At 36.3% G+C, this 27,152-nt stretch overlaps 2 protein-coding genes across 3 annotated transcripts in view; one reads left to right on the forward strand and one right to left on the reverse strand.

The window, feature by feature from the left end:
- LOC126920983 (protein shuttle craft) overlaps positions 1-27,152 on the forward strand; it is a 219,593-nt gene that overhangs the window by 107,358 nt on the left and 85,083 nt on the right. The window lies entirely within an intron of this gene.
- The window catches only part of LOC126921005 (lachesin-like), a 256,734-nt gene continuing 230,438 nt past the window's right edge, over positions 857-27,152 (reverse strand). The window contains exons 4-10 of one of the 2 annotated variants that reach the window (XM_050732125.1): positions 20,639-20,797; positions 15,754-15,882; positions 14,979-15,116; positions 10,714-10,863; positions 9,556-9,600; positions 1,691-1,756; positions 857-1,097 (exon numbers count right to left, since the gene is read on the reverse strand). In XM_050732125.1, the coding sequence (XP_050588082.1) occupies positions 931-1,097; positions 1,691-1,756; positions 9,556-9,600; positions 10,714-10,863; positions 14,979-15,116; positions 15,754-15,882; positions 20,639-20,797 (854 nt within the window). In that variant the 3' untranslated portion in view covers positions 857-930. The remainder of the gene's footprint in view (positions 1,098-1,690; positions 1,757-9,555; positions 9,601-10,713; positions 10,864-14,978; positions 15,117-15,753; positions 15,883-20,638; positions 20,798-27,152) is intronic. The other variant, XM_050732126.1, reaches the window with a different exon arrangement.

Below are 27,152 nucleotides of genomic sequence, written 5' to 3' on the forward strand. Positions count from 1 at the left end.
TCTATACGTTATCGATCTTCCTCGAGAACCGAAACGATGGAAACGAAAAGTCTGATCTATCTGAACTTGATGTTCTTTTTTTTATTACGCAGCAATAAATAGTTTGCAATATCGTTGTCACAAGAGATATAACTTAAAGTAAAGCGCGATATACATTGTAATTCCTTCTTTCGAGATCGTAGTAGATAGTTTCGAAATTTTAGACAAAAACTTTCCCCGTGAGCATTTTAGACACGCTTCGCGAGAAAATCTATGTGACTCTGTATATCTCTTACTTTATTATTATCTTCGTTTTCCTTTGTTCGATCATCTCTACCGCGCCTGTCTACGCTGCGAAGAATATAAGAAAGAGTACTAAAAGTACTAATTTCTGACTAGCGAAATATAAAGACAAATTAAGCAATGTTTTCTAATTTAATGCGCGAAACATCGCGAAGAACGGCTACCACGATCTTAATCTCGTGGTAAAACGTTAACGCAACTGACTACGCGAAAACTAAGAACGAAATTTCACATTGGCTACTATCTCGAAGTATAGCGTACCGTTGAGCATGATCCAGGCTCGTTACATAACGCACCTGTAAATTCAATTCCAGCACAGGATCTTCTCGCGTTCCCTTACTTATTGCTCGCTACGTGACGTTCTTCGCGATAAAAGAATTTTTCCATCCGCTTAATCTACGCGATTACGGTTTACGAATAACTTACGACAGCTAATATCGTTACACAATAACAACGATACTAATCATAATAGAGTGTGTCGTCTTATAATACAGGTGTGACGGGTGGTCAGCGCGATTTCATGATTTAATTTATCCTCGGTATGGAGTCCCTGAGCGATGGAGTTTTGAGTGGATTTACAAATTGTCGATGGGTCGCGATCGAAAGAAGGATTTGATGATAATGTGCTGGCACGGTGGGGGCCGCTCTTCAAGCCGGATGTAGCGTTCTTAACTGCGGATGATGGTAGAGGTAAATGGTGAATGTGACCAAAGCGAAAATCAAGCTGAAAGAGTCCTTGTTCGACGCCGCAGCGGAATCTTCGTAATCATCCTCTTCGTTTCCGCTGGTTTCTTTGCGGCCTCGTAACTTTAGATCTGCAAAAGGAAATCACGATACTCTTACGACGACGTGTACAAATTGATTCGATGAAAATAGCTTAACGCGAGGTGTTTCGTTTATTTCCGATTCAGAGAAGAGAATGGAAAAAAAGTAAGAGAAGAAGGAAGAGTAGATTTAGCGAGTAATAGGATAATAACAAAATTTAGTTATGCGCACGCAGTGGCCTAGTGGTCAAGTTTCTAGGCGAAACGCGAGATGATGTATCGAAAAACGTCTTTGCTTCAAAAATGAGAAAATTCGAAAATATTCAAGAGAACGCGTGGAGGAGAGTCTTTGAAAACGATATAATTGCCAGCAACGTAACGATACGTTATTTTCTTAATTAGATTCATTAACATTAACGAAAAGAACAACGTTTATTTGTAGAACCGAACGAAACGTCGTTTTTCTCATTTCTCTCAAGGTAAAAAGAGAAACAAGTATTTCGAGCGAGATACGATTATATACGCGTGTACATGTATATCTCATCCGATATATCGTATAATATCAAACGTATGTAATTAATAACGATAATCGTTATAGAGACGAATCGTTTAGGAAATACACGAACGTATCTGAGACAATTTACCTCTTTCTTTCAGCATGTCTTGGTTTCCTTCGAAAATATCGTTTCTCGAATTGTGCCTTAATTTCCCTGTAACAATATCCGTGTTTATCAGATAAATCATATGGAATCATATGGAATCGTCGAGATACGAGAATTTAAACAATCCTATAAACACGGCGCGGCAATTACCGTTCTAAAAAAAAAAAAAAAATCTGCCCTTCGGATTGGAATACACGCTATATCTCTAACGTATTACAGATCGTAATATAAATTGCTTTCTTTATCGTTTTATTATCTTTTTGTCTTTTTCAACGTTTCAGGATATTCTGCGTTCCATACTCTAGCTTGTCGTCCGTTTCTCCTCAAAGAAGAACAAATAGGTGAGAGAGAAAAAGGAATCGTTGCATTTTTATCCGGTTTTTTCAAGTAAACAGCTTGAACCAGAGTTGACGTTAAATACGAATGAAAATGGAAAATGGAAAACCGTGGTTGCCTTCTCGTTGCAACCGGAAAATCGATCGGACGTTTTGTCGAAGTTCAAATCTAAGTTCGTTTGTCACTGTGAAAAATGCATCTTAGAGCTGTGTATTTTCTCGAGTAACGAGGGAAGAAGTTAAGAACAGGAGATCGTTGCGAAACGACAGGATAAACTAACGTAGATCGACGCAACGATCGAAAAATAATTGGCACGTTCCTTTGTGCCTTGATAAAGATTCTCGCTAAATTCTCACTCACCCCCCTTTAAAGCTTGCGTGTATTCTCTTTCGCGTTGTTCGATCCGCTCATATTTCTTTTCGTTCGTTTTAATATTTTTATCCGCGAATCGAATAAAACAAAGTCGAACAAAAGGTCGAAGAATAAACGATATACAAGTTCATTGGCGTTTTCCAAAGAAGATACGTTTTGCGTTAAATTTTACCGTTTCTCCGTTCTAAAGGCTAAACAAAATTATCGGCCATGCTTTTGCGCGAAAAATCAGCGAACACTACAGAGTATCCCAACGAAAAGCAGTTAAACGTCTCTTGCGTCTCTAACGAGACAAATCGCGAACGTTTAAACTGCAACGTGAATAATTTTGCAGAAGGAAAGAAAATTTATTTTTTATATTAATCCATTTTATCTATCGGATGTACGTATCGATTATGATTTTCAGATGATCTCGAATATAGAAGTTGCAAACGGTGCTAGGGACCGTACGTGCTGTTTTTGTTTGTAATTTGTCTCTTTATAAACGCTCAAAGCGATAGCTATCGGCATCGATACAACGTTTTAAAGCGAGCAATCGTCAGTCGCTATTCTCTTCCAATGGCTTCTGGCATCAGCGGGAATTCTAATTGGGAGATTTCATTGTCTCGCGGCAAGAGCTAACGCTATTAACCTTTTCGAGGGCTTGATCTATGCGCGAGTACGTTTTTCGCGTCTTTATAAAGATGGTGAACGAATAGCGCGGAAATAATCTTAAAAAAACTGGCCTCCGCCACGTTTCAGCTCCATCGATTTTTTGGGTTTTATACGAGCAAAGCGAAAAGCAACTTTTATCGCCAAGTCTTTTCACATATGCATGTTGACGAAACTGTATCGCGAATGATACCGGTGTATATTCATCCACTGTTTCATCTAGTCTCGTTATTCGTATCACTGGTTTTTCCTATCGCGTCTAATGCCAAACATCCCTATAAATAGATTCACGTTCGGAATTCAGATTTCAGGCTTAATTACATAGAATTGTCTTTAGATCGCTATCTTTCTGAAATCTAAAATGTTTTACGTTTTTCTAATTATCTAAATCGATCGTCGTGTTTTCTAGAAAAATCGGCGAGTGTTCCGGTGCTTAGGAATTCATAATAGTTGCAAGTGCCGAATGTATAATACATAGGCGACGTCCGTGTTATGCAACGATTGACTTTTTCCCGCCTACATATATCTTTGTAAAGCAAAGAAATAAAATGTACTTAACGCCTATAGACGTTCTCATAGATTTTTTTTTCTAAAAAATCCTTTCCGGAAGATGTTTACCGACGATGGTCTAGCATCGATCGCGGAATCGAAGCTTGGCTTAGACATCGAACGTTTAATAGTTGAATACCAGCGCGTCACATTTCATTCTCGTGATTTTGTTCGTTGGTAATACTGCGATATTTGCTCTAAATCCCGAAGCAGGTACTCGCGCAGAGAAGAGTGGACAGAGTTCAATAAAGTTGACCTATGGCTCGAAACGGCTCTATAAATCTTCCATCGAACGCAACGTCGCCTCTCAATCTGTTAGCATCAAAATATTTTGCATATATCGATTTCCGGCCTTCGAGTGTACACGCAAATGCGGCTGGACACTGAGCCAATAATAAATCCTGGATTTTTCATTACAATAGAACAGAGAGAGAGAGAGAGAGAGAGAGAGAGTATTCATGAAATGGAAAAGCGAATGGTATCCCTTGTTGTTAAGAAGCATGCCTATTGAGTATTAAATTCAAATCGATCGAAGAAATTAATAGAGACGTCGACGCTAAAATTATTCTACCCGTGTTTTCTGTCGGATGAAATTAATCATCCGAATATTGATAAAAGAATTTCGATCTTAACAAGTGATCGATCAAGTATAAATATCCAAAAAATATTCGTATAATTGATAGCATTACACTTTTTCGACCGATATACATAAATATATACGTGTATATACGCTTAGATAGTACACAATTTACAGGCAAATACAGAATGTTGACTAAATCTAATAATTTAGTAATAAATTTACATCGATTTACGATGGATTACAACTTGAATATTAACTAGGAAAAACAATGAGCTTTTACTCCCTGTGTAATTATATCAAATAGCGTTCTCAAGAGGTTATTTAAACATACCCGAATTATAAATCATCCAGCAGCTACGAGATTATGAAAATGAAGAAATCCTTCCATTGTTCATTTTTCAAAGAAAATCCCTGAGAAAATGTAAATGTGGTATAAATGAAAAGAAGCTCCGTACGGAACTGGTTCAAAGGGAAAGAAGATAATAGACATAAAGGTATATCGGATGATATAGCTGAGGTGGGGTTGCATATGTGTGTGTGTGTGTGTGTATACATATATAGAGATATAAATATATACGAAAGAAATATTATAAATTTGTGTAAATTTAAATGTACAAAAGTGCATAGAATGCGTAGTAATATATAATAACAATAATATACAATACTATATAAAGTATCCAAGGTAAGATTTTTTATAATATTTAGAGACTAAAACTAATCTGCGCTTGGATTTTACTATTTTTTAATCGATCGCGTTCGTAAAACTATGTATTTGCGGGAACATCCGCAGCCTAGTAATAATACAACATTCGTACATACTCCTCCGTATTTAAAATTTTTACCGATAAAATACGACTCCAACTATGATGGAACGTACGATGAAAAGTTGAAGCACGCGCGAACTATTCTAACGAGTCGGAAATTTTTGTGTTCGCGTTATATACAAAATAAAAATTCCAAAATATTTTAATTTCAAATATTTAATACGAGCTATTACCGTTATACGTACAGTGATTATTTTTACATCTTTCAATCGGAATTATTTTTCTTGATGTTTTCGATATTGATTAGAACGATATTTGAAATATTCGAAAATCAAACGTAAAAGTCAGTTTCGTGAGATTTATTTGTACAAAGTAGAATCTCACGTTCTGTACGAACTGTTAAAATACTATGATACGATACAATCCCGATTTGTAGGGTATAATTTTTAATACCGTTATCTATAGTATTTCTTTGTACGATCAAAATTTTACGCAGTCATACTTCGTCGTATTTGCGCACAATTATATTTCTTTCGAATATTCCGGTATTACGATGTGCTGAGAAAAATATTCTCTGCAAGAGGTAGTTTGAAAAACACGGCCGAATTTAGTTGCTCCGGATAGAATAATGTTGTCCAATGTTGTTTAGAAACTAGCGATAGAACGGGCAACTATTCATACGCATTGTTCAAGCTGACGACTATTGACACTATTGACAATAATTCGTTGGAAATACCGAAACGGTCGCGATTTACGAATATTTCAGTTACATAAAAGTGTAGTTCATCCGTTCGACGCAAGTTTTATTATTATCGAGAAATGAACGAACACCTTTTACCAAAATGTTCGATATTAGTTGAAACGGTATATTTGAGATATTTAAAACCGATCTCGCAAGTTTTATTGCTATTTAATACAGCTACGTGCTATATGTTAACTTCAGGCAAGGTACACGTATAAAAAGTTATTGTTAGATTTTTCTAAAAGAACGCTACAGTTCGAAATATACAGAAATATGTATACTACGGATAGGTTAAAAAAGCGAAAGAAAGAAATTCTTCCATCGATTATTTTATTCTTCGTTTACGATTGAACTTTCGCGATCGTACGAAATTAATCCAATTTTTTCTCTATCCCGTGAATTTCGAGCAATACATAGCATTTTACTTTAAACGCTGCGCGAATTCTAGTAATAGCGTTGGAATTATTTATTAGAGGGAAAATTGAGAAAATTGATTATATCGTGACTTTTTCAACATCGAATATCCACAGGATATATTTTAAATGTAAATATAAAAACGGTATAATAATAATATAATATAATAAAACTTGGACGAAGAAGCTATTATAAACCACGTAAGAATTTATAATTCATATAAGAGAGAACGTTGAATATTCGTAGGATTTTCGGAAATTTGCGCGTGTATTGAAAAACGAACTGGAAGTTTAGCAAAAGCCTGGCATTCTGCTCGTAGGGAAAAGGGTTTGATGAACAAGGTGTAAGTTCAAAATGGCATTCAACCGTGGCTTTTTATAGAGGCGTTCTTCTAAACGTCTAGCTCCTCTGAAACGGGTTCTATCGACTTTTGTACGTCTTTTTCGCAACCAGCTGCCTGTCGAAAGCAAATGAGATGGTGAGCTTGTAAATCTGACACGGCGGTTCCTATTCATTCACGATTTCACGCAGAAATGGTTCCGTCTCGACTTGAAAAACGAGCGTCGTGATCACGTTGAACCTGAACTGTCCTTGGAGAGACTTTCGAGAGTTACGCGTACAGATCTCGGGGAATTTTTCGCAGCAAAACCCGACTTTGCCGACGTTCGTATTTCGGAGAGACTTAACGCGTAAACAGCAAGTAAAATAATTTTTAAGGTGGGTCTATACCAGGTTCGTCCAAGTCTCCTGCCATTTTTATGTTATATATAAAATTTCGTCACATAGTCTCGTAATGATTTCAGGTTCAAATACAACGATTGCAAATACAAGATGACGGATTTTGCTATAAAACAGTTGAGCGATGAAATTTGCGAAGAAGCGACGATACTTTCATCGTTGAGATAGAGACATAGACTTAACTGCGATTTGTGGAAATCTCGTAACAGAAATGTAAATATAATAAGGAAAATAGGACTGGTAATAGAATTTTTCGATCGATCTAATATATGAAAGAGGCGTTATATTTTGGTTCAAGCGTTACAACGCCGTACATTTGGAACGAAATAGGCGTATATCCGCAAAGTTGTGCTTCGTGGCTTTAAAGCAAACAATAGGGTCGAGATACAGCGATAGAGTGACCAAACAATATCGTGGGATTTATCCTTCGATAGCCTTAAACGGCCAATTCAATTTACACAGAGGATACTAGTAGGTTTTATACAGCTACGAAGGATACTGACATCGGACGGTATACCAACGGTTAACAAAATCGATATCGAAGGTGACGCCACTAGAGTACACGTTGGACGGATATAAAAGTGTCGATTTGTTTACCAGAAATCGACAAAGCTTAGTAACACGACTGCTAACTGACAAACAATCGTCGAACGGCATCTGACTATGGTCGAATAACCTCGTTTGTTTGCTTCCACGATAAACGAATCCGACGTAATCGAAACATATTTTAGAATTAAATCGGTAAGCGATGCGAATTAGATAAATGGTTTAACAGTTACGCATCGTGAAACGAAACGTAGCTACAACTGCTTCTCGCGAATATTTTATTCCATACCATAATCATATTATTAACCGTGATATAAGTAGTTTCACGCGAGTTACGAAAAAGATGTTGGTAATATTTATACATGCTGTCGTATGTTCGTCGCTGTATATCGCGTTAATCATAAAACATCAAAAACGCGTGGAAAGTTCAAAGTATTCGAGAAACTCGTAACAGAAATGTATTTACGCAAAAAGTATACTGATATTTTATCCAATGAAGTTGTCACCGTGTATACCGCGTTGTCACTGTGATATTACGCGAGACAAATACGAACGCTGAAATTCCTTTGATATCTTTGTTCTTCTGCAAGCGTTCGATCAACGTCAAACGCGAAGAAACAAACAAACAGAAAAAAGACATTTAACCGAGTTACTCGGTTCATTGGAGTTGGTGAAAAAACGAAATGTTAGCGCGCTGTGCATGGTAAACGTAATAAAGTTGGGTCGACAAAGTTCGGACAATTTCGGACCAGTTATTACCTTACAAAACTAATCCACGTGGATTCGATCCACATTACCGCTGGTGATGCTATCCTGTGGTTCATCAGAGGAAAGGCAATTTTATTTTCGAAACTGACACGCGATTATCCCAGGGCGAAATAAGCTTTGATGGGGGCCACGTCGGTGAAAGCAAGGGACTCGTGTCTAGCTTTTGTAGAGGTTGCGATTCAAGAGAATATCCGTTGAGTGGATTGGCATGCACAAACCAGACACTCGATCTAATTAATCAGCGACCCGTTATTTCATCGCAAGTACGTTACGCTGCATCATTCGGAAAGTACTACTCGACACAAAGCGAGCAATAACATAGCGAGCGATTTCTGGCTTGCGTGTCGAGCATAAAAAATAAAGCACCATCGCCGACGATCTGGATTCCCTGAGACTGACAAAAAAAGAAAAAAAAAAAAGAAAAGAAAAGAAAAGAGAAAAGAGAAAAAAGAAAAGAAAAAAAGAACAAAATAAAACAAAAAGAAAGAAAAAGGAAAAAAAAAGCAAAATACCGAACGGAATAACAAGTAGATTTCGAAATCGTTAATCCACCGAGTGTTGCCTTCCGTGATAAAAATGCAATATTGTTTGGAAAATGTATGGTGCGTGGACAGTCATGCGACAAAAGGGATATCGAAATATAAGATACACGTACGTGTCTTTTCTATTATAACGAAATCGAAAACCTCCGCATTTTTAAGGCTGGTAGTTCCATGTCCGAAGCAAATTTCAACGAAATAGCTGACTTCATTCTCTATCCAATAAACATCGTTTATAGCAACATTTTGAACCAATTATATATTTTAATCGATTGTAACGCGAGAACGGTAAAATCACTGTATTCGAGCAAAAAATTACCGAGCTTGTCGGAAGAGTTCGCGAAGTAACAATTTATTGGAATTTTAATATTACCAGAGATTGGTGATAAGAAATCCCATTTGCGTTTCAAATTGTATCGTGATTATGTTTGAACCAACCAATGCATTAACACCACTCCAAATTGATTCTATTCCCTAACCAACTATTTGGATTACTGATAATTTGTTCCTGATTTAAAGGCATGTTTGTACGTGTACGTGTATTAATATAGCGAGGCTAATGCTCGGAAATAGTTCGAGTAATTAATAAACGTAACGTTTAGTGGCACGTTTATCAAGTTATATAAACTTTGAATAAAATTTCGCCGAGATAAATTTTTCTAAATCGATTTGGTGGCAAATTTTCAGCAAGGGTAATTTCTAAATGTATATCGCATACATTTAGAATCGTCGCTGGATCTGTGTAAAAAACTACTTCGATCTTATTATCGTACTATCTTACAAACTATGATTCTCGAATGAATAATATTCGTGGCGAAGAAAAATAAAATGTAAACTAGGTAAATTACCTTTGTATTTTGTATTACTACCAGTAGAGTTCGAAGATGTTATTGCTAAAACATATAGAAAACATACATTATAATTATTTTATTAAATTATTTATACTAAAAAATATATATATAGAACCAGATACGGTGATTAAATCAGACGAAATCTCTTATCGCTAGATACATATATGACTATAAATTGGTTATTTAGAATATGTACATTAAGATATTCGGATGCTAATATTTTAAGGCGTAACGAGTATAAACAAGAACGGAGAATTTTATAAAAACATACAAGATTCGATCTTTAGAGAATAGAATTTTATTTGTCGTTGTATAAATAAATTCGGAAGATTTTATCTCTTTCCGTAGAATTTAAAGGTCTACGACTAAAACTACGACTTTAAACAAAAAGAGCTATTTGTCGCGATTGGATACGAATATTATAAAATAACGATATAAAATATAAAAGATCGTATCATATTCTTCGATATCAACTGACTAAACGATATGTACTGGATGATCGGAAATGAAGTTTCACGACCGTCGGATCGATGGAGAATAGTTTCAACGGTATAATTCTGTAATTTCTAATAAAAAGCACGATAACTTTAAAATTGTAGTAAAAAAAGATAAAATTTGTTATCGTGATATTACGATGAAGTAATGAAATCTGCTTTTTAGAAGAAACGTGTTGAGAACACGGAGAGATTATTCTGATAAAATTTTATATCACGACAAAGCTATCGTTACGAGGTATTTAAAGAGTTTAACAAAAGGCTTCAACTAGGAAGTAATTTTCGATGAGTTTCCTTAAGCGTGGTTGTTTTAACGAGATGAGCCGCCCGCTCGTCTTACTATAGGCTAAAAAATCGCCTGCAAAATCCAGAAAATTTTATCGACATTCATATACGATTTAAGATTGAAATAATTTTCTGCCTTCTCTTTTAAAATCGCTTCGAAAGATCGCTTCTAAAGATCGCTTCTATTTGTAAAAATAATGTGACCCTTTCGTCGTTTTAAAAAATATAGTCGTCGAAAGGAAATTAAAGCGCCGTTGAGACGATACGCATTTTTAAATAAAGATTTGTTGCAAGTTCCGTGAAATCTTGTTTCAGTATGCAGGCAGTGTACAGGTAGTGTTATAGGAACGTTGGAAAAATACTTAATTATACTCACGATAAACTTTGATGGTGCCATCGGTGTCTCCTAATGCATTTCTAGAGACACACTTGTACGATCCAAAATCGGACGGACTGACGGAACTTATCGTTAATTTCATATGAACTTTATACGCGTTGTCCAATAGTATAGGCTCGTATTTCCCTCCTGAAAGAAATTATAATCCTGTCAATTAACGAATCGACGTCGACATCAATTACTATTGAAATTATATCGTTTTATTATTTTGATACGTTATTGAAATAGAAGTCTACGTACACCTGACGCGCATGTTATCTTTCATTCGGCATTAAATAAAGAATATATTAATAAATTTTATTCGAAGGAATATTTATTCAGTACTTATGCAAAACTTTATTGCAGTTTAATGAAACATATTTCCTGATGTATTGTATTAAAATTTGAAATTGCAATATTTTGCGAATCGTATAAAATATTTTACAAAATATTACATAAATATCGAAATTCCGATTACGACCGCTATTACATCTAAAATTATTAAATCGGATAGATAGTTTTATTACACATAAATCGATATATTAATTAGGATAAAGTAAAGTAGGGTAACAATTACATACATGTATGAAAACACTTAGATCGCTTAGGGATCAAGTCGACGTTAAATACGTACATATCAATAAAACACGAATAAATGGAATGAAATTTGTAATTTGCTTTAACGAGATAACTATCGCGCGTCGGAACCGAATTTAGTAAAATGTCGATAATATTGTAAAACTCGTCTGAATACGTTATCTCTACGATGATAATAAATCATCGAGCATTTGAATTTCATGAAAAAAATGTCCATATCGAATTTGTCACGTTGCTTTACGATTTCGAATCGAAGCGATTCAAATTGCCTTCAATAACGTAGTATGTTAGACGATCGTTTTTTTAATAAGCAAATTTTTAATAAGCAAAATCTGGTGTATCGTCTTGTGGAACGGCGAGTGTCTAACGAGTATTTCACCGCTGTGTATCAAACATGTTCGGTTGCAATTAAAAGCTTCCGTTTTTTTTTTTTTTTTTTTTTTTTTGCGAAACAACCCGTTTAGATTTCTAGGCGGTCATGAAATAAAACATCTACGCGCCGTAATTTACAGAGAAAAGTTCAGTTCTTTAATTGATGGGCGCTAAAACGATGGAAAAGCGAAATGTATTTAAACGACTGATATTTTTTGCCGTTTGGCACCGCTTATAAAAACTGTTTACAGGATAGTTATCTCGCACATTTACAGCGTAGCAGTTTCTTTAAGTCGTGAAAACAGCATAGTGAAATTGAAAGAAATTTAATAGCGGATTATGCTTTGTACATTTCGTTCGTTACTCTATATTTTCCTTAATTTGTGCTTTCATTTTCGTTCTACGCAGTTAGGCGCGATCGTGTGTTCCTTTCCCTTATATTATTACGTTCGACAGTAAACATTGTCGGCATAATTTAGAGGAATTTCTACTTATACCTAATATTCTATATATTTTCGTATCGTTGTCGGGGCAAGGTACTGACTGTATGTACTGTACGTAGACCATCGTGCGATGAATTTAAAAAACTCGCAATGTTGCAATTACGAGAAAGTATAAAAAAATAAGTCAGTTTATAAATCGTATCATGGATTATCATCGTAACCACGTGGTCGTCTTAAAATGACGACAAGTCGCGACGATCGATCTTATAGATAATAAATAACTCTTCGTTGGCCGTTTTTTTACGGAAATGGTCGTGTACCGTGCAAAACGAGTATAGAAATTTCAGCGTCTTTCGAACGAACGTCACAATAGTTCAATCAGTTTGAAAGATGGGCCAGCTTATTTTAGTATTCGTCGTGCAGCAGTCTAAGTTAACGTGATTTCTGTTTAGATCGACACCATTCAGAGACGTTTCCGTTCTCCGACTCGTAAGATTCGAGATTCTATCGAACGATGGTAGCTATCTTACGCGAATAGAAAGGCTACGTGGATGCAAAGCGAAATAATGAAAGGAAAGTACGATTGCGAGGTGAATAACTACCGGCAATGTCCACGATTTGGTTTCGAATGGTTAAAAACAGTTTGCTATTTGGCAATCTCTTTGAGAATCTCGAATGAATTTTACGTTTACCGAGCCGGATAACCGAATTTTACGATCGCAATGACGATGCCTCGATCCATGCTTCGATAAGCACGAACGATCATTTTCCGAGAACAAGCTAAATATTTTCTGCCAACTAATGATTGTTATCGTCGTTCGTATTCGAATCGTCGTTGTAGCGTCAATTTTCGTCCGTATAAAGAACAAGTAGAACGAAAATCGACGAGATGCTACGGAAAAGTTACATGGAAAGCTGTAGATACATATTTTAAAGCGCAACTGATAGAAATAAAAGGAAAGAAACGAACTTCTTATTCGTTTCAATGGTAAGTTTCAAGGTAAAATATCGATCGAAGCTGCGATTACAGCGAGAAGCATTTAGCCTTTTGGAATATTTCGATTTTTGAATTATTTGATGTACGAAGCTCCTATGTTTGAAATTCACATTTGCGCGAGAAAATATTAAGCAAGGAGTAAATGTACATTGACAAAAATTGCTCGTACTTGAATTGTATCGAATCTCTGTGCTTAAATCTCTTGACCTTTTATCCTTGGTTCTCCATCGATTTTAAAATATGCGCAGTAAAAAAAAAAAAAAAAAAAAAAAAAGAAAGAAAGATATGACGCATCATCGAGCATAACGACGGTGGAAATTGCGTAGCAACCAGATTGTGGCATGAAAATTCACGTTGCAAGTATTATTATTGCCTTCGATACAGATGCAAATATCAACAAGGTTATCGACGTAATAACAACAGCGGAAAAGGCCACACGTTGACGTTTCGGTCTTCGTATACATACACGCATCCTCGACTCTTCTCATAAATGCCAGATGAAATCACGTTATACTTCTAACGTCCTGCTTCGACTCTCTTATGCATTATTCAAAAGCTAATTCTGTTCGAACAACCGACCGAAAGCTAAATCAGACGAAACATATGGTTAGGCGCGTGATGTATCAATCGGATAAACGCATTAGACAGTCGATTCGGTTTTTCAATCGACGCATCGATCCATATACATGTAAAGAGCTTTCCAAGTCGATCGTAAAGTCGCAGAGAATATTTCAAAGTATTGGGAAATTATATGTAATCATTGTATAACAATCTACTAATAATATCAGCGAACGTACAAGTTGGAAATTATTGGTCATCTAGGCTTTTCAGTTACAATTTTCTAATTCTATATCGATGATCAAATCTCTGCTAATTCGTAGAATTTAATTTCTTTTATTACCAAGTTTATCGTCGTTATAGAACAAGATTGATCGATACCGATAGTTTGTAATACCGGCTAGTTGTAAATTTACGCTGATAATATTATTTGAATTGTGCAAGTTAGGGCCCACGTACATACCTGCATATACAATAAATAACAAAAACATGGACCGACGGCTACGATGTACAGAGCATAGATTATTTATCCAAATTTCTTTCATCAAAAACCATGATATTAACATATTTTTCGAAGTCGACACATTCGTAAGATTCGGTTTTTATTTCATAATACTTGTCTCGTGTTTATCGTAGCCGACATAGATCGACTCTCGTTAATACCGAAATTCTAGCAAAACCAACGGTTCAAAACATTCAGAGTATATTGCAAAAATACAAAAAAAATTGGCGTAATTCAAATGGACGACCGAAAGATCGATCGAGTATCTGACGATGGAAGTGGCAATTGAAAGAAAATAAATTCGGCCAGCACGGAGGTTGCTGACGCATGACCTTACACACAGTTAGGAAAGGATGGACTTGCAAAATATATTTGACGGAAACCACTAAACGAGCGGAGATCGTGATACGAGGAAAATACGAGGATCTGAAAGGAAAGGAAAGGATCGATGAAGAGTACTAAAGCTGCCTTTTATAGCTGCCCTGACATAAAGCGAAGCTGAACGTTTATATTCGCGCTTCCTTCCACGCGTGTTTATGCGTTTGGTACGGAGCTTTCGTTATTCAAAGGTCTCGTTACAACCAATTACTCTTTTTTCTTTCTATTTCTTCTTCTGCTTCTGCTTCTTCTTCTTCTTCTTCTTCTTCTTCTTCTTTTTTTTCCTTGGAAGATAAATGCAAGAAGAGTGTACGCGGATACGCGATTACACCTTGGAAACAGCAGGTTGAAGGCTATCGGAAGTTTTGCATAAACGACTGCTGGAGAAAATAAACGGTGAATCATTGTTTTAATCTACCTTGCGGAACTATCTCGTCCTTATCCCTTGTCCAATAATTGATGGATTTAGGATAAGCCTCCGAGTGGCACTCCAGAGTCAACTGTTGTCCCTCCTGAGCGCCCACCAATTGATTCTGCACCGAAATCATGGGTGGAACTGGAAGAAGAAAGACAGATCTCCCCATCGCGTAAATAAACGTTTGCTTTTCCGTTCGTGTTCGCTTAGCTTTTGCATTTTATCGCCGTGGCTGATAAATTGCGGACGAATAATGAAAAGCACGATAGAACGACTTGATTCAAGATTCTTCGCTAATTAATCATGTCCAAAATAGAGAATAAGAGTTTGAGAAGGTTCCCTTTAAATTCTTTCGCTATATGATATCGAAATTAATAATCCGTTAAGCGGACTGTCCCTGTTTGATATATACGTACTTAATCGTGCAATTAAAAGATAATAAAGTCAAATTAATTTCGATCAAGTCGGTCTTAATCCTTGCAAATATGCGTGTGTGTGTGTGTGTGTGTGTGGAACAAGTTAACTTTACGTGAAAGACACGTAAAAAGATAGATGGTTTCTAAGCAAAGAAATTATTGTATCCAAGAAATTAATTACGGCATTGCGTGATATATATATTGCATAAGTGGAGATAAAGATATTTTTATATTATATGGCACGCGTTTCTCGGCAAATAATTACTTATATTATATTGCATCGATGTACGTTGCTCGATGTATGCATATACGTTTTCCAATAGCGAAAGAATCAAAGGAGGCTATTGGTAATATGTACTTACATTGAACAGTCAGCATAATTCTTTTACTAACTGATGGTGGCACGCCATTGGATGCGATGCAAAGGTAGAAGCCCATATGTAACCGATTTACTTTAGAAATATTAAAATTTGGTCCTTCGACACTCTGCACTGTAAAATAAATTTTAACGATAGTTAAGCTCGACTCGTTCAAGCTCACGCTTGGTAAGCGGTGTAAATCTAATATTTATATGGAAATTATCCGTTTTACGATATAACGTTTTCTAACGTTACTTAAAATTCAAATATTTTGAAATAAGCTGTCGTATAAAATTATATTTTATCCAATAAAAGTCAACATTGTTTTCGTCGTATCAAGTATTCGCAGGTTTTTACGAATTAAAAAAACAAAAAATCCGAAATCTCGCATTGCCTTCGCGTTCTCATTTATACCATAAATTTGATAAAATGTTACTAATACGATTCTTCTTCTGTTCTTATCGTATGAAAAAAGGAACTGAAACCGACAATGCCCTATTCCCCGTAAGTTGGACGTTCAAAAATAATAAGTATCGCGGAAGCGAAAGGGCTGACGGACGGAAGAAGGAGAAAGAAGTCGTCGATATCGGTAGAGATGAAATTATCCATGAAAATGTAGTAATATGGAAGTAGTGGCGGATGGTATTGCAAATTGAAGTACCACTCCCTTCGTATTTTGTTGTTGTTGTTTTTATTCTTACAACAGTGTCTTGTTGGTAGAACATTCTGGAAAAATTTGATCGGAAAATGCTGGAACACAGTGTACACAGTATCTCTCGTTGAAATTGATATTTACGTACGCTATTTTCGATTAAACAGATTTCACATATAGAGTGGCGTGATACTGCTCGTTGAAGCTTCCTGAATGTACGCCTTTTTTTTCCGGGAAGTTTCGGTGAAGTTACACTTTCAGACAGTTTGGTATACGAGCATGAAGTTTTTGAAATGGGCTAGAACAACTTTTTCAGCGTCAGTATATTTCCCGGCAGTACTACCTGCAATACGATGAAAACTACGTCGAAATTTTCTCCTATAATTTGTTTTGCAAAGTAATCAAAAGCATAGCTGAGTTCACAAATTTTCTCCCCAATTTTAATATAATTTTTAAAGTCACATTTTTTTTTCTTTTTTTGCAATTTCACAGAGTATTAATTTTTATTCAAAGCGATAGATTACATCGAAAAGTGTAAATTGTATCGTGAATAATATACGTATATACGTATATCAAATGTCGAATGTTTTTAACGGAACGTCATCGAACGTAAAGTAGCGCAAAACTTCAAATTCGCAGTCAAACACCGAAAGGTTTTGGAAAATTCGTCCGTCTGAAAAAACAAACTTTTCTCTCAATTGCTTCGCATATAGTACAAATAGAATATATCATATACACGTGTCGTATAAAGTCTAATTTAACGATATCTTGTGGATTATACCGTTTTGATAAACTTTTATTCGTGTATAGATTACATAAAAACGTAATAATTTAAATGTTTTTTACTGCCTAAACGAGGAATTTCTTCCATTTATCATTTAATACCTGATTACTCGATCTTTTTATTTAATGTTAGCCTATGTTCGTTTATCGATTTATATCGAATATATTATATCGTATAAAATTAATTTACTTCTTTGTTTCGCTATTTCTGCGTTCAGCAAAGTCGTTTCTTTGACGGAACGCGAACAATCGTTTAAAGTCTAAATCTCGCGTGTTGCGCTACTAGAAAATTAGTTTCGACAGCTATATAAAATGAAATTTTTCGTTCATATGGTCAAAGGCCAAACGGATATTTGCAGGAAACAGACAACCGGCAGTAACACGGTTTTGATGTTGTCTTGTCCAGCTACAGGTCGGCAAATTCAGTTTACTTATCCGAAAGTCTGGGTAGTCACGACGTACGTCGTGTAACCACGATTAAATCTAGCGGAATATTTGTGCCCAGCTAACAAACTGAACGACGTCAAATACGAAAGAACGAAAACTGCGCGAAACCTAACGAGTAACCAATTACCAGGCCGACCGTTCGTTACATTTCTTACAAAACAAATCGCGATTAATCGGTCACGTGGCTTGCACGTTTAAAACGTTTTATTATTGAATTTCGTTTCGACGAAATTTCCAGAGCAATATCTGACTACGGTTTCCGAATTCGATTCATCCGAATTTGTCGACGACTGTTTACATAATTGCAGTTCGTATAGTAAAAATAGTGGCCGATTTTCTTCGTCACCTATCGTTTTTCGTTTACACAACAGCAGCTCACGTTCGGATAAGTGAATTAACCGGCATAAAATTTCAATTAATCCGGCATTAACTAAAATTTTGTTCCGATAAATGTCGTCCAAATGGATAGAGTTCTACTGTAAACACGCGTTATAGTACAATATCGGATTTATTTAAATATTATAACGTCTGAAATTTTATGCAAACGATAGGTACGCGTTCGCTATCGTTCCATCTATCTGAAAATATGATGGCGATGTTATTGTTGGCAGATTATGAGATGTGGTGGAATATGGAACAAAGTGAAACAACAAAATAAAATAACAAAAAGGATAAAAGGGGCAGAAGCAAGAGAAGTTTTTTTAAAATCTAAAAGCGCACGAAACGATATAAAAACTTCTTTGCTATAAAACTTGATTAAGTATTTGTTTAAAAAATTTGTTGTAACAACGTTTCTGCGTTGGCGAGGTAAAAGTAAAGTAAACATTAACGAATTAAATGTAAAACGTAAAATGTAAAACGTAAAGTGTAAAATGGAAAGTAAATTATAAAGTAAATAAGACGGAGGAAAATTACTTTTATTCGATTATTTTTATGAAACGAAAGCTTACGAAGTTATATATCATAACTTATTATTTAATTTAAATTATTAAAAATTAAAAACAACGTATTCTTTCTTTCGCTCTGTGTATCGTCCGAATGACGATAATGAGCCGAGAAAGAGTACCATTTATATACATTTATATAGATGGAACATCATTTATCTAAAAATAAAATAGATACGCGAAATGTTTAAATTTTCAATAAAAACCCTAAAGATTTTATATCGCTAACACAAATATAATGTCGCGAATAATATTGGATTCTTTTTGCGAAGTATCTATTACTGCTAGCAGCGTAACAGCGTAGAAAACAATATTTCACTTTGCCTCGGTGTTTCCCTTTGTCCCGGTTCTGTCTACTTTAGTTTTGAGCTAAATAAATAGTATCTTTAAACAACATTTACAGACCGACGTAAATAGCAAACAGCGTAAATATTGCGATAAAAGCTTTAAAACGATACGCGTGTTTATTATACTTTTTACGAAGAACTCTGTTTCAATCGTCTCCCAATTAAATAGATTATGGAAACAAATCCTTCGTATAGCCAAATCTTCTATTGAAATCTTAGAGAATAAAATAATAGTATAGAGCCTTCGCTTTTGCGCTCTCGATCTTTGATCTCGTTGATAGCGAGCGATCTATCGTACGACGATCGAGATGGACCTTGATCTTCGAATTACAATAAGAAAGCAAATCGGTCGTAATTCGTTTTATCTTTGCAAGCAAAGAGAACGTGAGTCGTAGATAATAAAATAAAATTATCGCGTAATCTCTGATCGCCGTGTCGGTCGCTCGAAATATTCATCGATGGAATAAGTTGAAAAGGAGAAGGTATCTCTACCAAATATACGTTATACTGTATAAACAATATCGTCTTCGTTTATTTTGGAAGTTACTAGTACTTATCTCGTATTTTCATTTGAATAATTGAAATTATAGAAGCGAGTGTTTTGTTGCTTACGAATGAAATATTTGTCGCGTGTTTGATCAACGAAAGCGAGACATTTACGAGAAGCGAAGTTGATCGAATTCGCTTCTGACAGACTCGTATCGTCGATCGCTCGTTGATCGTCAGATCAAGATACGAAAGATGAAATTACATAGCGGGCAAGGTGATCGCGTTTAAACAAACGTCGGTCGCAACCCATTCGGTGTTTCATTGTCGGACGCGAAAGTCAGCCACGCGAAACTCAGTACGCATAGCAATCTGCCGGTGTTTGCCAATTTCAATGCAAATATAGCAGATCTTCCCCACCTATGCAAACGTATCACCAGCCTCTAACCTATTGGCCTTGCTCGAACGCGGTGTGTTTGCTCTCACTGGAGATTACAAGACTCGGTTACAGCGAATCTGGCGAATATGCTTCTGCAGCTTAACACCGATACTTGAAAATCTTCAGTTTGCTCGCTTCAGAGCGAAAGTTGTTACACGATTGCGCGATTACGCGATTACATGAAACGTAATGTTTGTAACGCGTACCGACACTCGAGGATAAGCGTAAACATTCGAGTATAATACACGATATCGCTGTCGTGCATATGTTGATGAATTTTGTAGGCGATGTAATCGAACGCGCAACTAAGTCGCAAAAATATTGGCTCTCAAATAATTAAATCGAACGGAACAACCGACGATAGATGGCGAGAATCTATCGTTAACGATAGATTCTCGCTTTCATAGCATCCTTCCTTTTTCTTTATCAGAGAGTCAATTTCTGTCGATTTCTCCGCGAACGGATTATCGTGCAGAACACTGTGCATTCTTTGTTACGACTTTTCGAAACTTTGTTTCAGCGGTTTTAAAAAATCAATAAACGACAGAGTAGAGAAAGTAAAGTAAAGTAAAGTAGAGTAGAGAAAGAATTATGAAAATTGTTGGAAATTGTGAGCTTTTTAACGATCAAGATATCATCGATGTTACGAAGAAACAGAGAAAACTGTATCGATCTTCCATTCGTCGTATCATTTACGATATTACTTTTGTTCATGGATGAATTTGAAACTATTTGAAATGTGTTTTTCGAATTATTGGTAAACGTAAACTCTGGTAAGGATTAAACCGACCTTTTCGTCCATTTGCCAAGGGTATTAATTGGCCATCCTCGCGTCGCCAGGTGATGTTAGGTCCCGGTGATCCCGTCGCCTCGCAGTGCAAAGTCACTTTACTGCCTTCTGGTACCACCATGTCTGTGCTCGTTGAATAGTCCAGAATATTCGGCGGAACTTGAAAAAATAAAGCGATACTATTATATCTGCATCATATGATACAAATTATGGGACACTTAAAATACTTTATCGAATATCGAAATGATCGTGGCGAATGCGAAGAAAAATCCTCGGCTTAGAGCGATATACACGATATATAACGATACATACGTACAATTATTGGAAGAAGCAATTTAGAACATTCATCCAACAATATCGGACATTTAATACGTTGCGCGTTATAACTAATACTAGGAATTTACAAACTGAAATATAGAGATAATAGTACTTTTGTTATACTTTCCGATTTATATCGATAACGATTATTTAAAGAAAACTTTTAACTCTTTCCTTCGACTCTCTGAACGAATAATTTATTTTGGGACAGAGAAACGACACGACGTAAAGAGTAAAATAATAGTTTCTAATAAATTAATGGTTGATAATCGATTTTGTGAAACGTTCGGGAGAGCTACAAAGAAGGAAAATAAAAGTTTTACGAATAGATCGATGTTATCGTTTTCAACATTGATTCAAAGATCTCGTATTATATTAAACGTTCTATCGACATATCGATACATTCTCTGCACGATCGATCGATCCGCTATTTTTAATAATAACACGCGCGTTAAATGCGACGATAACTTGGAAATCTTTTGACTTTGAAATAGCTCCCGCGCTTATAATATCCTAGCTTCTCTCTAGTTGCAAAATACGTCTGACAATAAACGATCCGTTTCCCTTTGCGACCTATTTCTCGCTGCTATGCATTATATATCCCTCTTTTCCACTCTGACAACTTACACGTTGCCAAGTCATATCCTGTTTCCAGTGCGCGTCGTATCACAAATTGCGTCGAAGAAAAAATTTCCCCGATTAACCGAAGATTATAGTTTTATCGCTAATTTTGTTTCAGCCCCTTGAATTATATGGCAATCTATTTCCCCTGAAAAGATAAAAGACTAACTTTTCTTAGAAAAATGTATTCGTTATTCGGATATGTCGATAAAGTAATTTTATATACATATAGAAGATGATGTGAAAGTTGTAGGTTTACTCGATATAAACTAAACCGGATAACATTTAACCCAGTATCTTATGAATTTCAATACATTTTCTACACACTGGATGAAACAACGAAACAACAATGAAATTGTTGCACAGCAAGAGTCAAGTTTAACGAATTTTAATTTCCATATCTTTTTCTGTAACAGCCGCCTGATTTGTTCACGCAATTGGGGTATTTTACAGAATCCACGACTTTATTACGTATTTATTATTTTATCATTTAAATTAAAATTGGCTATATCTATATCATTAACGTAAAAAGGGTGTTAGATTTTTGACACGGTTTACGATGTTGTCGGGATCATGGATATTTTTGTGCGTTGATTCGATACCGTGCGTGGACGGCACTTAGTATCGTTGAGGGTTTTTTTTTTTTTTTGGAGTTTCGCGCCTAGCTCTCAATCCCTTGATTATGTATGCGTCATAAAGCAGAAATTCCAAAGGGTCAGTTTGTAACGGTAAAAGTTTGGAGGATTTCTCCGCCGCGATGTCGCTAAAAAGTAGCCGCCACTCATCGCCGCGGAAAATTCCCTCCCTCCCTCTCCTAGATAGGAGCTCGTGGGAAGGGAGAAAGCGACCTATACAAGACGCGCTGATTGGTAATTTGATTTCGTGAAAACTAGCCAATCAACGTGTATTAATAATTAATAAGGCAACGCGAAGCGGAACGAGGACTTGCCGGGACAGAGAGAAACAAAGCTGTGCGATATAAAACATTTATAGAAAATTCTCCGTGATGATATCATTCGACGAAGATATTAAGAAGAATGCATTTTTCCACGTGTACATAGATTTGTATCGACGATAACGTTGCACGAAAAACATTTATCTTCTTGTACAAGATAATCCGAGGAAAAAATACGTTTACATCGTAATAAAAAGTTTTAATAAAAATGTATAATTAATTTCTAATAATTAATAGCAGAAGTTTCACCTAAATTTGAAAACAACGATTGTCTCTAACAAATGTGTATGTTTCAAGAGGTTAATAATTAAAAGTTACGTTTGACCGATAAAAATAAATGTATCGTATTTATCCTGGTTATGTTAAAATTTGTAAAAGTTTAAAATAATTTAGAACAACTAGTTAAAAACGTCGGGTTTAAAATTATTTTGTTTATTCGCAGTGAGTATTGTTTGTATGTTCGTGGAACGGAAAATTGTCATCACTGTGATATTCACGACAAAAGAAATCGGAATTTCGGTCAAAGGGTAAGCACACAACGCGCGCGCGCGCGCGCGGGCACACAAGGCTTCTTGGAATATTCGTGCCATTCGAACTGGCGTATCCTTTTAAATCTACGTGCAGACGTACATCCAAGATAAGAAGTATGAACTTGCGATTACGTTTGCTTCGTAATTCGGTTTCCAACAGTCACGATACCTATAGAAACGTAGCAAATTTCATTTAGAATCGTACGATTCGTAGATCTATGGAACAGCTGCGAGTTTATCACTTAAACGAATAAATTTCTTTCGTATTACGGAAGCTACTTTTGTCTCGATGCTCGTAATTTCGCCTGCAGAGAATTCAGATTTATTAGCATCGCTATCTTAATTTCAAGTAGTCGTAAATTATTCTTTATAATTCCGAGCCATGATTCTACCATCGCATTCCACGTCTCCACCTTTGTGTCGAGTATCGACATTGTGCCGGAGAGAACGTTTGATACTTTTACAAGCGCAAAGTTTCTAGCTTTGTATCGTACGTTTTGTATCGTTTCTCGTAACGGGGTCAGCAGGTGTTTTACGGAAATAAAATTGCAACCTGTTTTCAGTTTACGAAACATAAATTCAGATTTATCAGTGGTAATGATCTGTTACGTCGGATCATAAACATACGTGTCTACGTGATTCGTTTTACGATATTGGACGATGTATCGTCGGTAGTAAAACGTTTAGCATTATCGCAGTAATAGTAACGGTACTTGTGTATTTTACCAATTTATTTCATGGTTAAATAGATAACAATTTTTAGAATAATAGGACTCGTTTCGTGCACGAAGAAACATTCAAGGGAATATATGTTAAATTTATTATTTTTTACAATTGCTCTTCTATAAACCGAATATTTTTTCGTGAGTGTATAAAAATATATACGAAGTGAGACCAGTAAATACGAACCTCCGGATATATGCGTATAAACGATTAATTCACAATTTTCAAAGATCGTATAACGAAGAAAACGTACGAAAATCGTTGCAAAAGGTACGAAATCGTCCGGTCCACCGGTTATTTCTGCAAGTTGACATCACACTGACTCCGTGCCATCCAACGTCGCATTAGGTCATGCGTGACGTTCCGCATACAAGGGGATCTGAATCTCCATCGCCTCTGTTCTTGCGTGACTACGTGTTTGTATTTAATCGAGAATTATTAATTAATACACGAGAGAATGTTCTCTTTCCGCGTTTGTAGAGCCGTACAAGCGCGTTCATAAAACCGTAACACCTTTTAGCCTTGTATCTACGTAATCGTCATACATGCGGAGATTTGCTTGCTATTACGTAAATTTATGTGATTCGTGTGTGTATCGCGTAAGGGGTGGGTTTATAAAGAAGAAAAAAAAAGAAAAAAGAAAAAAATATAGAGACGTAGAACTAGCAACTTGATACAGCACATTCCGAGGGAAGAGTAAATTTAAAAACGTATAGAAACGCGTAAAACTAGTAACTTGATACGGCACATGTCAAGGGAAGAATAAATCTAAAAATATAGAAGAGCGTAGAACTAGTAAGCTAATACAGCAAATTTCCGGAATAAGTTAGAAAAATAAATTGAAAGGATCAATTAAAATAAACATAAAGTATACGTATATACTGTATATTAAAGATTAATTATTTATAAAAATTTACCTTTAATATAATTCTGAGGTATTTAGAATTTATAATATCGCTAATATAATAGCGTTCATACAAGTAAGAAGGAAGCCATATAGAATAGTAAAAAAATAGATTTTTATGAATTATTTATCAATTATATCTGGTGTCCATACAGGCTGGTTGATGTTAATAATTATAATATTACAGCTATTATAATACAGCTTGATAATTTTAGTTTTTTACGTAATATTTAAACGAATAAACATGTCTCTGGTTATACGGTGATTAGGTATTACGTATTAGGTAAGCGTATTATATAGAGTAAAAATGAAAATTGTAAAGTCAATATCGCGCTGAAATACTATGATAAAGCGTAATCTTCGCTTTCTCGTTTCTTTTCATCGTCCACGTTATTATCGTGTCGTACTACTTGGCTAGACATCAATTTTGTTATCACCCAGCGGTACTGTTTAGCACAGCAGCGTCATAAGCTTCGAGCGAACACGTGTCAGCCTCGCTACGTAAAACGAAACGCAACGAGATTCATAAAATGACAAACGGGGAAATCAATCGGTGTTCCATTCGGTGGCCGGAAATTCGTGTTCGCGTGTACATACGGTCGGCGTTCCCGTATTTTCGAAGCAATAAATCTATCCCTCTCTCATTCGCATTCCGTTTACGGAACGAGTTTCACCGGTTGTCGTAACACTTAACGCAACAATAACGTGCCCCCGAGTTACACTCAACGCCGTCCACGCCGGCTAAGTATATCTGTTCACCCATAAATTCTACTACGTCGTACGCGCATTCGTTCATACAGCAGGTATATTACACGGACGGGAGTAAAATACACGGCGGATAACTCCGTGCATTCGCGTAAGCGAAGAGACCGTACGATACGCGTAATAAAGAGGATAACGGTAACCGACGCAGCTACAACATCGATCTCCTCTGGCCTCGAGACTTCCAGTTCGGACAATTAAAATACGGCTCTTTTAACTCGACCTCCGTGTGTCTGCTGTCCAACAGGGTGACTCTTCAAACCCCAAACGCACCGTCCGTTTACTTTTGTCGACAACAGAAACGGGCTTTGCATTTAGCTTGCCATTTGCGGAACCGAGAGTTCCTACGTTGGATCGTTTCCATGTACCGAACTTGTTCATAGACGGACGAGTCCTTTATGTCCTATCGTTTTTTTTTTTTACATTTCTACGGAATTGTGTAGGATTCGGCGGTTCGTATTTTTTTGCCGGTGATTAACCACGTTGTGGTTAAATTAAACGAGATGCGTTTAAATTCTTTGGCGAACTTTACGAAGAAATATTTTTCTTTACTTTTATATCGCGTTATATGTACATAGAGCAGCATATAGAGCAGCATCTAGATAAAAATTTCAGGAAACCGAATAGGTGGCTGTTATTGGTAAACCGCGGGTATTTATGCAAATTCATATTTGTACGACTACAGCTGAACAGATGGAATCTAATTAATGTAATTGGAGATTTGTTTGACATACTAAATATAGCGATATAACGACGAGTAATTCGCCTTGGATATTTCATATGTACATACGTTCTTCTATATCGTGTGTGCTGATAGATCTTTATGTACATAAATTATGATTAGTTTTTATTTAACTCAGAATGCTTCAAGCGGCTGTAATTTACTTACGCGAGGCATTTAAATATTTTTGACGATTGAACAGCAACTTGAAATTGGTACTAGTTAGCGAACGATCGTTTCCAAGGAATTTAGAAGAAAACAACACACTTTGTCTATTATTATCGATTAAGCTGCGTATAGCTAGACGGATCGAGATAAAGAAACAAATGCGAATTAACGTAAAAATGAATTCACCGATTAACAATTTGAAAGCGGATTCAGCATTAAAAATGTAATACGTCGGAAGGCAATTTTCTCTGGGATCTATCCAAAGCGAAAGCGCACACTCGCGCGTATCATAGACGGGGATATACGGTATTATAAATACACGTGCATCGAGAAACTAGATATCTCGCTATCTTCTATTCGCCCATGTCGATTATAGGCACGCTGACTCTCTCCTCCGTTCTTTCTTTCCAGCTTGCTTTTCCTCCCAGAGCGTCGAATAAACGCGTCCCTGGCGAGTAATGTCTTACCGGATTCGCCTACATGCGAATCGGCCGTAACCTAGTGTGGTTAGCAGAGAAAGGAGAGAACAGGTGGAGGGCGAAGGGTTGTTCGGGGGATGAAGTCGATTTTATTCCGCCCTACGGCCGGAACTCGATTTGCGGTTGAGTACCCGTATGGGTGATGCTGAATTGGCGGGTCAAAGCCACCCGGTTAGTCTATCGATGCCCTCCCACTCGTACGCTATCGCCGTTCACTCTGCTGCCGTTCTACCGCTCTCTTCCTCCCCGCGTTCGTTTTCCTCGCAATGCTCACGAAACGTCCATACGCTCGTTCCAACTCGCACGCTTACCCTCTAACCTTACGGTGACGTA

Source organism: Bombus affinis, chromosome 10 (genome assembly GCF_024516045.1).
Source record: "Bombus affinis isolate iyBomAffi1 chromosome 10, iyBomAffi1.2, whole genome shotgun sequence".
NCBI lineage: Eukaryota > Metazoa > Arthropoda > Insecta > Hymenoptera > Apidae > Bombus > Bombus affinis.